We start from the raw sequence: 14,381 nt of genomic DNA, 5'->3' as shown, positions 1-14,381 counted from the left end.
GGGCTATTTTAGTTATATAGTTAGTTTTTAATACAATTAGCAAACCTTCCTGTCCGGTAGCTGGGTTTTTGGAGGAGGACTAAAGTCTCCAGGTGTTCCACAACTAATGAATCATGTAGAACATCCAGTCCACATGCCTTCACATTAAACTGAGATGGACGGAGATCTGGCTCTCTGGCAAGGACACACACACACTGGAGAGGGACCATCTGTTCCCCTGGAAATGTGCTGAAGGAACCAAGATACAGCAAAGCCTCACAAGAAACATGTACAAAACCCAATTAAGCATTTTATTAACACATATTTCTCTCCTTTTTATTAACAAATAGAAAACAGACTGCCTGTACAACAGATTGAATGCCGTTTTTTAGTCTGCATGTGAACACAAAGTCAAATGAATTCATCCCATGTCTGCATTTTTCATCTTCCTTTGTGCTCAGGCCATAGGAGGAAAGAAACACTTGAGTATGCACATATTTCCAGACCAATGATGCTGTCGTGACACTACGGGAGATTTGTCTTTACGAGCCACGGTGAGATGATCAGATGGCTGTTAATACCACATGTGGAGAGTTCAGGAGGTTTCGGATTCCCAGCCTCAGCCGGTGAGGCGAGTCGTCTGTTTTCTCACGCTTCAGATGCTAGATGGCAGAGGTTCAACTGGAGGAACGACACGTGGCGGCTGTACATGTGTGGGCAGGTCGTTCAAAACAAGCTGACCTTTGACCTCAGCTGACCCGGCATGGAACAAGGGCTTTGCAGTGGCAGCAAGAACACCATTTTCTTGTCTTTCTTTCACTCGATAGGCCTTTAGAACAGAAGGGTTTCCAGAAAACGACTGCACACAGAGCAGAACGAGTCTGAATGTGTTCTCTCGTTTGGTTAGTTTAGTCCGTGTCCTTAACGACAGCAGGTTCATCAAGGTCACTAACTCAGGTGGAAGCCTTTCATCTCTTTTATATTTGATTATATGGGTTTATAAAGTATCAAGAGGTGAAAAGGTTGTTTTTTATTTATTTATAAAAGTTCCACTTTTCCCACCAAATAAAGTAGATAATTTAAAATATGACAATGATAAAAAGTAAGAAATCATCAGCAGCTCTGAACACTCCTCTTACAGTATTAGTAACCTGGGTCATGTGAAAATACATGTCCACATGTGCTAAAAATAATTGAACATATACGAAAAAAATCACAAATGAATAATAATAATATAAGAAACAAATAAGAATAAAAAAGAACCCCTTAGATATGCAATGATCAGCATAAATGATACAAATATTGTGTTTTCTGACAGATCGTACTGATGATACAATAATAATAATGATAATAATAATAAAAACAATGGCCGATGATGATGATAAAAATCAAGCAGTAAGGTAATACAGAGACAGGAGCTGTGCATTAGAGACCAGAACCAAGCGTTTGTTGCTGTTTTCAGAGAGAGGAACAGGATTGCAGGGATTCCAGTGAAAGACGTCCTGTGATGTCTCCTCTCTTCTGATATTCCTCTTCTCCCAGTCTCTCTTTCTCCCTCCAGCTGTGGTGACTGAATAGGTAGGATGATTATGGCTCAGAAGGAAGCGGCGGCTCTCCGGATGTGGCGTTCTGAGGCATTCTGGGAGTGGTTACGTTGCATAGTGATCGAAGCTGCCCAGGTACTCCAGAGCTGCTCTGTAGCACAGCTGGTACTGGTCCTGCACACACGGGACACACACAACCCATTATGCTTTTTTTACATCTTCAACATGTAAACTCATTGGGTCTCATTCATGAAACACGAGCAGAATGCATTTTTGTGTAAATCGTGTGTAAAGTGCTTCTGGCGTAAATTTTCGGATTCATTAAAATGTTGGTATTTTCCAAATGTTAGTTGGTAGGAAAGAAATCTACACCTGCTCCAGCCACGCGTAAATAGTGAGTTTAACATCCGAACGTTTTGCTCATTAATAACTAACGCTGCATTTTAATTCCCCTAAATCGGGTACATATTTACACCGCATTTGGAAAAAACATTATATATGGTAATTACATACGTTTTTTCTTTTTACTTCTGGGACTGTTTGATTAACAGATGAAACTCCAGTAACTGCATCTGTAATACGCTGCCAAGCTTGCTTTTCTTTAGGACCTGATACGCCACTATGTAGCCTACGCTTGAACATAAAATGTGGTGTTTTGAATGAACTTCTGATAATAAAACTTTGATTTCTGCATCTGAGAAATTTTTCTTTTTCATTCGCTTTTGAGAAGACATGTTGAAATCCTTCGTTTGGTGTCATAATATGATGCCCATATATAGTTGTCAGTCGGATTTAATGGGCGGGATTTATGGTAATTGAGAATGAGCGTGCACGCGCGTCCCATTTACGACTGATTGGAATTCATTAACACACACACACATTTCACTATCACATCTGACGTTTACGAAGTATTTGTGAATCAGGAGAAGAGTTTTCGGGAAGGTCTCTTTACGCGCAAATCACTCTCATATTTACTCGTATATTTACGAATGTTTCATGAATGAGACCCTTAGTGTGTAATGTTGCTGTTTGAGCATATAAAAGCTCTGCAAAGTTACAAAGTCCCTCCAGCGGGAGTTAAGGCCCGTTCACACCATGAACGATAACCAACTTTACCAATTCAAGACTTTGAAAATGGGCATAATAGGTCCTCTTTAAAACACAGCAGCACAGACTAAACCACCCGGAGGAGCTTGAACTAATGCTTCACCTAAAAGTGGATCATGTTCTCAGCCTCATTCCTTACTGATTTGCAGCAACATGAGAACTTTTACATTTTCAGTTGAACCATTCCTTTTACACCAGAGAGTGTGGGGTTTGTGTGAGCTTACCTCTGTCTGTACCATGGCAGGTCTCTGCGTGCGGAGGGTTTTTATGGTCTGGAACATGTCCACCACCCCTTCATACCTCATCCGCTCCAGGACAATACTTAAAGTGATGAAGACTCCTGTTCTGCCGACACCAGCACTGAGACAGAGAGAGAGAGAGAGAGAGAAAGAGAGAGAGAGAGAGTGCAGTTCAGCACACAAACACAACATCTACCGTTAAAATGAAAAAATAAGATTTTTTAAGTCTCTTCTGCTCACCAAGACTGCATTTATTTGATCAAAAAATTCAGTAAAAACAGTAATATTGTAAAAATACTGTAATATTACGATTTAAAATAACTGTTTTCTATTTGAATATATTTTAAATGTAATTTATTCCTGTGATCGAAGCTGAATTTTCAGCATCATTACTCCAGTCTTCAGTGTCACATGATCCTTCAGAAATCACTCTAATATGATGATTTGCTGCTCAAAACACATTTCCGATTATTATCAATGTTGAACATATTTTTGTGGAAATTGAAATCTTCTGTAACATTTTAAATACTTTTACAGTATTAAAGTATTTCTTTCTTTCAAATATAAAAAATCTTATTGACCCATGTACAGATACAAAATGAGCTCTTAGATGCTCCAATAAAAGTTTTGATAGATTTACAACATTTTGAAAATCACATTATATGTGAATATTTAATTTATCATGCAGCACTACTACAAACACACACACACACACACACACACACACACACACACACACACACACACACACACACACACACACACACACACACACACACACACACACACACACACACACACACACACACACACACACACACACACACACACACACACACACACACACACACACACACACCTGCAGTGAACAGTAATTGGTCCGTCCTGTCCAAACTGCTCCTTGGTTTTGTGGACTTGGCCGATGAAATCGATAAAGCCCTCTCCTGTCTTTGGCACGCCTTGTTCTGGCCAATCGGTGAACTGAAACTGGCGGATCGTCCTTGACTGACCATCCTAAGAGAGAGAGAGAGAGAGAGAGTGTGTTGTAAGAGTGTATTTTAAAGACAGCACAGCTGAAGTCATGCGGTCACGTCTGCTGAACTTACCCTGGCGTCTGTGACTTTAAACTCTCGTAAGATGTACTGTGGCATGTTGTATTCAGCCATGGGGTCCACGACGAAGTACTGGTATCGCGCAGATCTTTCTGCAGGCCAGTACTGATGACACTTCTCCTGTGAAACACAACACACACGTGGTTAAAAGAGTGGTTCACACTTAATTGCTTTGTCCAAATCCCAAAGCTTTTTTTGTTCATCTTTTGATTCATACGTTTCTTGTCTTTTGTCTCTTAGATGTAACGCACAGACGGACAGCCCGAGGCCAGCAGACAAGCTGATTTTCAGCATCATTAACAGTATTATTTTGTGTTAATTACAGCAGAGTTTTTCCCCAGATGAACATCCACATTGCATGTTTATTTTGTTATTATTATCGGCTACTCTTAAATCAGTCCCTTCAGAGGATTGTGTGATCTTTCAATTGCAAGAATCAATGCAAATATAATAGATTACGGCATTATTTGTGACAGCTTGCATTTTTGCATAATATTTCCACAAAAACATTAACCTGAGGATGGTGTTCAACTGCCGGACCATAATTGATTTCATGTAATTATGCAAAATTTGTTTACAGTAACTGTACTTTTACTGTCACTAATACTAACTGCATGACTACATAATGATTATCGTTAAGTTTTTATTGCAAAACTACAAAAACAAAAAATGCAACAAATTTTTTTTTTTCCAGCAAATTTAGTCAGTTTTTTGTTCTTTGTCTTCCAGTGATTTGGGATGCAAAATTATAATTAGTTTCAGTTTTAGTTAATGCTTAAAGTTGACAGCACATCAAAATTGAGGCAACTTTCACAACCCAGTCGATTCCCAATGAATTCCTGGTTAAATATATCTTGTTTCGCTCTGAATCACATCACAGAAGTAAACTGGGCTGCTAGCGCCACTCACATTGTCTTGGTTCATTGAAGTGTGCAGGAATGTGCAAATCTGTCACAACTCACCCGTCCCATCTCTCTGAGCTTCGTCAGCATCACCACGATGGTGGAGTTGTGCTCCCAAAGCATCCTCCAGAAGTCCTCTGTGGTTTCAGACAGAGGACCTTGTGTGGCGATATACGCCTTCTGCTGCCTGCAGGAACAACACATGAAGATCCAGTTTAAAAACACGCCGATCCGCACAGCTCTCTCCATGAGTTCTTCAGTGAGGGAGGAGTGATTCCTCTAATCTGACAGCAGGAGGCGCTGCGGCTCCGTGACCGTGAGCAGAAACACACCAGACAGATAGAGAAGGAGATAAAGATGCAGTGAACGAAAGAGGGAACAGAAAACAGAGAACGAACGAGAGAGTGTGAGACAGGTGAGAAAGACAGACGTGTTGTGAAGGCAGAAGAGCTCCAGATCACTCAGACTGTGTCCCGTTTGGCACTAGCGGACGCTTCCAGCGCTCATCCTGCTGAGAGATCCACAGGTCTCTGATGAAGTTTTTATTTTAGATAAACTTGAGCAAATGCATCTCTGCTGCGCAACACTTACATACATTATTATGTTTTCTTGAGAAATCTTGAGATATCTATCTATCTATCTATCCATCCATCCATCCATCCATCCATCCATCCATCCATCATCCATCCATGATCCATCATCCATCCATCCAGTTTGTTTTGGTTAACTTTTTGTTCTGTATTTATATTACGGTGAGGTGTATAGAAAACCACATTCATCCAACATTATGCTGAAGGAGGCTGAGACACACACACATACACACACCTCACAGGTGTGATAGAGCCTCATTTGTTTACTAAATGACAGGAAAGGAAATTGCTGCCCCCCACCCATCACACACACACACAAACACACACACACACACACACACACACACACACGCTCATCAAGCTAAAAGCATGTGAAAGCTCTTCTCCCTCTGTCCTTCATTACAAACACGATTACTGACAATTACTCTGTTTACACTTCAGTCGGGCGGCAGATGCAGTGGGAGCTCTTTGATTGGCCGTTAATTTGATTAAGGGCCAATAATGAGCACAGATTCTTGACACACCTTCCTCCCTCCACCTCACATGACCCCTCAGCAGCAAATGAAGCACTTCACATTTGATTCTGAATGTTATTAAAGGATTATTCAGATTGAGCACTGCTGCAAACGTTCGCTGTGGCAGAAAGTTGCAATGCATCTCAAGAACTACAGTCACAGAGACGGGATGTTTTATATGATGCATATGAGACTGCATGGTCCATTGAGTAGGTTGCATTGTCTTAGGTAATGCAATTTTAATATCCATTTTTCCACTTTTTCATTCACAGGAAACTCTTCAATGAGGTTTTTTTACTGCACAATCCAGTGCACAGAGAGTCCTAAACAGTAGAAGTGATATGAATAGTCATTGCTGACAAAATAAGCATGTGTTTACTATGTATACTATTATTACACTCTCTGGAATACTTTAATCTGATTGGTCGGCTGCAGGATTGTGTGGTCGTACTTATATGAGTGCTAAACTGTGTAATAAGCATTGTCATCTTTCTGCCAAACATCTAATTTTGTGTTCAATAGAAGAAAAACAAGGGATAAAGATAAAAATAAAAGACAATTAATTATAATAATAAAAATGTTATCTTACAGAATAACAGTAAAATGTAAAGTAAAATGCAGGGCAATATTAAATAAAATAAAAACCCAGATATATAAGCGCTTCTCATTACATATTTGGGAAGATGGCTGGGTAATGTTGCATTTTCAAATGCAGGTTATAAGTGCCACAAACTCAGCGTTGGCAGAGATCGAGTTTGTGTGCATCAGCATTTACTGCGAACCGAGCCGCTCCAATTGACCCTTTGCAGGGAGCTTGATTGACAGGTGATCTGACCAATCATACTTTGCCATCCGCCATTTTGTCTGACAAAGCAGTCAGGAGAGTTAGTAGATTAACATGGGAGGATTTGAACTTGAAAAACTGAATATACTGACGCCTTTCCGCGGTTAAAACAACATTCCTTCTGATGTTCATTCATGTTTATTTGATGCTATAAATGAACTAGAAGGAAGAGATGATCGGATCACGAGCGGCTTTAACTGATGCTCTACAGCGATCTGTCACGACACATTAAAGAGCCACAAAACGGTATTTATTGTTTAAATTTCTTTTAAAAAAATGACCAAATTTGAAAGGGGAGACTTTGTTTAATTTGTTTAATATCAAAAGTAACCTGGTCTGTCCTGTCTGTCAGCGTGTTGTCAGTCCGCGATGTATTTTTCACTGCGTGAGAACATGGTGTGTGTGTGTGTGTGTGTGTGTGAGCAGCGAAGCTTGTCGGACATAGCGACAGTAACTAAGGGGGGCGGGTCTTTGCGAACGGTCAATACACTGAAAACATTGAGTCACGGGTAAATGAACACAGTGTCCTGCTTCACTCTGAAACACACAGCGCATCAGACTATATATAATTAAATCGCAGCCTTTGCAGGTTGGAAAATATAGAAATCCATACAGAACACCTAATACAGAACCCTTGGGAATGATTCCTTTAACTCTGTCTCAGTGGTGGGCTGGATCAAACCCAGTGCAGTCGGCTGAACGTTTATCTCTGTGTGTGTGTGTGATAGATTGAGCTCTGCATGGAGACCAGACTCCTCATGACGGGTAATCCTATTATTTGTCCGCTGAACTGTGTTCATCACCTGTCAGCTCGTGGCCGCAGGGCCGCTCTGATTCCCAGTGATGATAGCGCTCCAGTTATGGACAGTCCTGCCAATAAGAACAATTTGTCCTGACAACTAGCAGCACAAAGGCAGTAGACACGCAGACGCAGACTTCCGAGACGGGCCATGACTCTGAGCTGTCACATCCAGCAGGAGTCAAAGAGATGGAGAGACTCGCTTCAGAAGAACACGCCATGTTTTATCCCATTTCTCCAGAGCCGGAGTCACAGTTGCTCTCAATTGGTTCTCAGATCTCTGTTTATGACTTTGGGCAAAATTCTGAATTTAAGATCTGCCTCCCTTTCAATTCGGGAGTGTGAGTTTGAATTAAAATGTCCTCACCACAGGGTTTGTTGAATTGAAGTGACAGGAAGAGGAATTTACTGAATTGCAATCGCACCACCCTGATTCTCTCTCACACACACACACACACACCTGTATCCGTCAATGAAGCTGCCGTTGATGAAGTCGGACCCCTCCACTCCTCTGATTGGCTGAAGACACACACGGCTCGACTCGAAGGGCATGATGTTGACCAGTCGGTTCTTGAATTTGTTGCACGGCAGACTAGCGCTGATGAATCTGGAGGTGTGTGCTTTAGAGTTGGCCAGTTTCTGCGGAGGGAAAAAAACACATTCATAGTTCTCTGAAATGGGGAAACAGACACATACACACTACAGTTCAAAAGTTTGGAGGCCGGTTAATATTTATATTCTTCAATTTATATTCAGAAGGAATGCATTAAATTGAATCCCAAAAAATATGAGGCATCACAACTGTTTTCAACATTGATAATAATCCTAAATGTTTCTTGAGCAGCAAATCCTCATATTAGAGTGATTTCTGAAGGATCATGTGACACTGAAGACTGGAGAAATGGTGCTGAAAATTCAGTTTTGATCACAAGAAATAAATTACATTTTAAAACATATATTTAAGTGGAAAAGTTATTTTAAATTATAGTAATATTTCACAATATTACTGTTTTTCCACTGTCAACATTTGACGTCTTTCTTTGGCAAAGAATGAATGTTTTGAGTGGCTTTGTTCTCAAACTTCAAATGATATGTGCTCTTTGAATCTCAGCGTGTCACCAGGAAGCATCATGGGAAAAAAAACAGCCCATTAAAGTCATTCATGTTGTGCAGGGGAACCCATATGTGTCTACACACAGCTCCGACTGCACTGATTCTTCACAACATCAAGCATTTAAACCCTGATTACATCTATAATGATCCTACATGTAAAACATCTCCGAGCCTCATCATTGGGGCTGTGAAGCACCTCTGAGGACAGCTGTTGTATGTTAAAGCCCAGGAGTTTTCCAGCTTTAACTCTCCCCAGTCACAGATACAGGCTGTCAGCTTCTCCTTCAGCTCCCAACGCATTATTTGAATCATTAAAAAGTGCACCTTTGTTTTAGTAAGGATGTTTCTGCAAAGAATTTCAATGGGCATGGCTTTTCTCTGTCTACAGCGGTTTGTCTTGTAGTATTACTGAGAAAATGCAATCAACCTTTACCATTAGACACGCGAATCATAAGGAATTTACCAATTCAGCTTCAGATTCTAAGTCTCTATGGAAGCTTGTTTCCGCCACAGACTAACAAATAAAAATGGTAATTCATTGCGACTTTTTATCTCACAATTCTGACATTTTTTCTAGTAATTGCGAGTTTATATCTCACAATTCTTACTTTATAACTCGCAATTGCGACTTTAAAACATACTTATCATAACTATTATAACTGGCTTTGTTATGAATTTAAAATTGTTCCAACAAAACCTGCTTTTCATTCCCAATTAGTATTATTTATTTATATATTATTATAGTGTTTACTATTTTTAATTAGTTATTTTTTTTTTTTAGGGTTTTTTGTAATTTTGTTATGAGCTTTGTCATTATTATTATTATTTTTTAAAGGTAGGGTAGGTCGTTTTTGGTCTAAAAAACTCTTTCCCAAATTTGTTTAAACTTTCTATATATATCAATGCATAATTAAAATGTAAGTACTCTGATAAAAAGAGTATAAAAATCGAGTGACTCTAGACCGTTTAATCTGCACTAAACACAGCTCATTATTTCCTTCCGGGACGAAACAATGGATTGGCTTAGGCGACTGTCACTCTCTCGCAACCATGGCAACACCCCCGCTGCTACATGCGCTGCCCACATGCGCGCACTCGTTTGACTCGAGGAGGGTAAGAGACTAGTAAGAGACACAATTACATGCAAAACACGGCGTATATGTTATGAATCTTACACGAAATTCACCTTCATCACAGTGTAACTGATTGTAATGGGAAAACGTGTATCAATGCAACCTGTTTTTAGCTTTGCTTTATGTTACTAGCTCGTTAACGAATCAAACTCAATATATTTTAAACTTTACCAGTATCGATATGCTAGCTTGATAGTGAGTACTAACAGCCATGTTAGTTGTTTATATTCATAATGATAAAGTTAGGTATTTTATTACATGTGAGTCATGTGAGCGAAAGGGAGCTGTCGGCATCGCGCGTTCATGTGTTTTGGGGGCGTGGTTTTGGAAGGCGCCCAGAATGGAGGGGGTGGAAGTGAATGGAGATAAGTAGCTGTGTTTATTACAGCCCTGAGAGGACTACAGACACTCGATTTTTATACTCTCTTTTCCAGAGTACTTACATTTTAATTATGCATTGATATATATAGAAAGTTTAAACAAATTTGGCAAAAAGTTTTTAAAAAAAATCCTACCTACAATACCTTTAACATTACTATTATCTTATTTTCAGTTTTAGTTTCAGTTAAATTTTAGTTTTTATTTATTTCCAATTAGTAATTTTAGCACTCAAGTTTAAACTTATTTAACTTAGTTACCTAGGTAACATTTATAATTAAGTTTTCATCTAATAATTATAATTTTTTTAATTTATTTCAGGATTATTTCAATTAACAAAAACGTTTTTAATGATTTTAGTAAATGATAATAACCCTGTTCCCAACTCTACTAAGATAAACTAAAATGAACACTCGCCAAGTGCCAAATGCAAGTAAAAATCGGCGTTTGGCGAGTCTATGAAACACTGTCAATCGCCAGTTGACCGGTAACATTTTTATGAATTCTAACAATAGGAAAATTGAGAGAACATGACCGTGAATGATGCTTGGGACAGTTGATAGAGACATGAACGTTTCAGCCTTGCTAATTGAAATATTCAAGCTCAAGAAGATGCGAAAGGGAGCTTAATTCATTACTTGGGAAGCTTTCCGTGCACAAACATCCGAAGCTGTATCCTAATCATCAAATTCATTCTGACTGGCTGTGATTTTGTGCCTTCATGCAGTGTTTTGCTTTCAGTGAGGAGAGAAGAACTGACACTGGAACCCTGTTGTGTCGTGCCAGGTTAGGAAGAAGCATGAGAATATGTGTGTGTCCGTGTGTGTTTCTGACCTTAAACTCCAGTTCCATGGCGGTGACGGTGTCTCCGGGCGACACCTGCGTGAGCTTCTGGATGTGTGTGTACAGGCTCCGCGCCGGGACCTCGGTGTTCCCGCAGGTGGCGGCCTCCAGCAGGGCCTCGTGGATGAAGATATACTGATCTTCGGTCTGCACCATGTAGTTCCTCTGAGCGCGCATGCAGGTCACGTGACCGTAGATATCCACTGACTTCTCGTGCTTCATCCGCTCGAGCATGGCCTCTATTACGATAAAACAGCCCGTCCGACCCACGCCAGCGCTACCATGGAAAAGCACAAGGGAAATCTCACATTTAGATTGAATTCACAGATGCACGAGCACATTTATAGATATGTGAGTGGAGATCACGATCTACCTGCAGTGAACCACCATGGGTCCGGCGTCAGGTGGGTTGCAGGCCTTGACCCTGCGTAGAAAGGCTAAAATTGGTGTAGGGTATTCAGGAACGCCGTGATCCGGCCAGGCCATAAACTGGAACTGCCGAACTTCCCGTTTCTCACTGGATCCATTCTGTTAGAACAGATTAAAGGAGACATTTGAGGAAATGAGAAAAAAGATTTTAGGTTTTGTACTGTGTGAGCTCGTTAACTTATGACTGCCTACATTTTCATAACAGCACCTATTTAGCATTCATCTGGCCTATTCTGATGAACTATGCTAGTACATGGTGGTTATGCCGAGTTCAGACTGCACGATTTTAGCCCCGATTTTGGCTCGCCGACAGGTTTTGAGAAATCGCCGACAAATGCCCGAAATCACAGGCAAATCGGTGCTCGTTCACGCGAGTGACAATCACGCAGTGTGAATGAGCAAAGACGCGATCTGAGAGAATCGCCGACGCCCGTGAGATATTTGGCATGCTAAATATCTGGACCTGTCGGCGATTCATAATCCTGCTGTGTGAATGTGTTCTGACTGAAAACGACATCGGCGATGACCGACAGCCAATGAGAGAGCAAGATACAGGGAGGAGGAGGAGGAGGAGTTATAGACCAGAATGTCAGTATTTTAATAGATAGGCCTATATTTACAATTATATCAAACAGAAACAAAGCACAAACGTTTGCATGACCAGCAGCAACAGCAGGACATTTGCAAAATTATTTATTTACCCCCAACTCTCTTTGCAAAACACAGTCCTTGCTCCCCTCGTCTTCCCAACCATTTCCTGAACACAGCAGCAACTGAATGTTACCCCAGATAGTCATGCAGTGTGAAAACAACAGTGACCCGATTATTTTGAAAATCGTGCAGTCTGAACTCGGCATTAGCCAATCAAAACAGGTCTCGTAGTTGCAGTAAATCAGTCTGTGTTTACTAGTAAGGATCTGAGGGAGGGTGCAAAATTAGTTATAGTTACAGATTTTTTTCTCCAGGAAACGTTGACTAACAGTACAAGTTGACTTATATGGGACAAATTGCACAATTTTTAAAAACAACATTTACAGAAATATTCTCTTCAAAAATTTGGTTAAAATGCTTTGTGGTGTGACTTTCTTCATTATAAACGATGAAACAGAGAAACCGATTTAAAATGAACAATGCTAATAAAGTAAATATAATCCAGTAATTTTTGAATCACTATATAAGTCTTAAAAGCCAATACAATTTGTCATAAAATCCTTTTCTGTTTGGGAAATCTTTTATAAAATGTTGCCAACTAGTACCCAAGCAGACTTGTTACCAAGAGGGAGTTTCATCTCGCACTACTAATTAAATTTGGATGTTTTTGTGGAACTATTTCCAGGTTCATTTATTCAGTTCTGCTGTGTGACGCCTCCACATCACAAAAAGACATTTCTAGAATTAATGAGCAGAAAAGTTTCATTCGTTTGTGTGAACGCAGCGTATCTAACTGAGCGTCAAATTTAAATCAACATGAACATCTAAAACGAGTTGTTTTGAATATAGGTTTCATTGCATTTTTTTTTTTACAGAGCCTGAATGCAATATAATTTGTCACTTGAAACAAATCGAAAAGTGGTGAAAAAACAAAACAAAAAAAGATAATCATTAATAAACACACACAGACCTTATAGAGAGCGAAGGTCCTGACGCTGTAGGTGGCCAATTCCACTGTATCCAACATGGACACTTGAATCATGCCGTATGTTTCTGTTCCACGGCTCGGCCAGTACTGATCACACTTCACCTACAATCACAAACACACACAAGCATCACACATGGACTGGCGCTGTGCTTCTGCTTTAGAGTGAATGCAGGGCTGGTGGCCTGAGGGTCTCTCTCTGGCACTGATGGGACAGATGGGGAATCACGCACCACAGAGTGTCCAGGACTGTGCTGGACCTCAGGCTCTGATAACACACACGGGTCACATACTGTGTGCATACACACGCGCACCGAGAGCAAGGGGCTGTGTTAGTAATGACCGGTATGGCTGGGGTTGAGATGCATTAGCGTGACCCATCTGGGCTTCGGTAAACACTGCTGTTCTTCCTACACAAAGAACAGGGACAATCTGTGCACTTGTTCAAGATAATTAATAAACACCGCGGACAAACCAAAACCCACCGTTAAACTTTTTGCATTTTTAGAATGAACCAAAAAAATGTCATACTCATTTTTTTGTCTTTTTCTTTGTCAAAAATGTCCTCGTTGACAACGTCCCTGGTGTTCCCTTCTTCAAATCTTAAGAGTATAGAAGGTAATAAAGCCGTTTCATATTGTGAAATGAATACAATCCTGTTATGTTTCGGGATGCACATTAAAGTATATCTGTGATAACAGAGCACAGCAGGATATACAATCACATTCATTTTCTACATAGAGTTTGACAAGTCTGTTATTGAAAGCACATAATAACAAGGCTTATTTTTTTCCAATTCAATCAGTTTATTCTCTTTCTATTTTGGTGTATTCTAGCATGTATTCTAGACTGAAATCAAGTTTGCGAGCTATATATATTTGAAGTATATATATATATACACAAACATAATGGGTCTCATTCATGAAACATTCGTAAATATACGAGTAAATATGAGAGTGATTTGCGCGTAAAGAGACCTTCCCGAAAACTCATCTCCTGATTCACAAATACTTCGTAAACGTCAGATGTGATAGTGAAATGTGTGTGTGTGTTAATGAATTCCAATCAGTCGTAAATGGGACGCGCGTGCACGCTCATTCTCAATTACCATAAATCCCGCCCATTAAATCCGACTGACAACTATATATGGGCATCATATTATGACACCAAACGAAGGATTTCAACATGTCTTCTCAAAAGCGAATGAAAAAGAAAAAT

General features: G+C 40.0%; 1 protein-coding gene across 18 annotated transcripts in view; it reads right to left on the bottom strand.

Moving 5' to 3' along the window:
* Positions 1-717: 717 nt before the first annotated feature.
* The window catches only part of ptprfa (protein tyrosine phosphatase receptor type Fa), a 260,132-nt gene continuing 246,468 nt past the window's right edge, over positions 718-14,381 (bottom strand). For all 18 annotated transcript variants that reach the window (XM_056266079.1, XM_056266086.1, XM_056266081.1 and 15 more), the window contains 9 exons: positions 13,149-13,268; positions 11,472-11,626; positions 11,090-11,375; positions 8,092-8,270; positions 4,944-5,070; positions 3,976-4,101; positions 3,729-3,883; positions 2,855-2,990; positions 718-1,697 (listed from right to left, as the gene is read on the bottom strand). In XM_056266079.1, coding sequence (XP_056122054.1) covers positions 1,629-1,697; positions 2,855-2,990; positions 3,729-3,883; positions 3,976-4,101; positions 4,944-5,070; positions 8,092-8,270; positions 11,090-11,375; positions 11,472-11,626; positions 13,149-13,268 — 1,353 coding nt within the window. In that variant the 3' untranslated portion in view covers positions 718-1,628. The remainder of the gene's footprint in view (positions 1,698-2,854; positions 2,991-3,728; positions 3,884-3,975; positions 4,102-4,943; positions 5,071-8,091; positions 8,271-11,089; positions 11,376-11,471; positions 11,627-13,148; positions 13,269-14,381) is intronic.

This window comes from Rhinichthys klamathensis, unplaced genomic scaffold (genome assembly GCF_029890125.1).
Source record: "Rhinichthys klamathensis goyatoka isolate OS25496 unplaced genomic scaffold, OSU_Roscu_1.1 h1tg000244l_1, whole genome shotgun sequence".
NCBI classification, from domain to species: Eukaryota; Metazoa; Chordata; class Actinopteri; order Cypriniformes; family Leuciscidae; genus Rhinichthys; species Rhinichthys klamathensis.
Note: the sequence above shows the minus strand (reverse complement) of the source record. Positions and strands in the feature narration are given on the sequence as shown.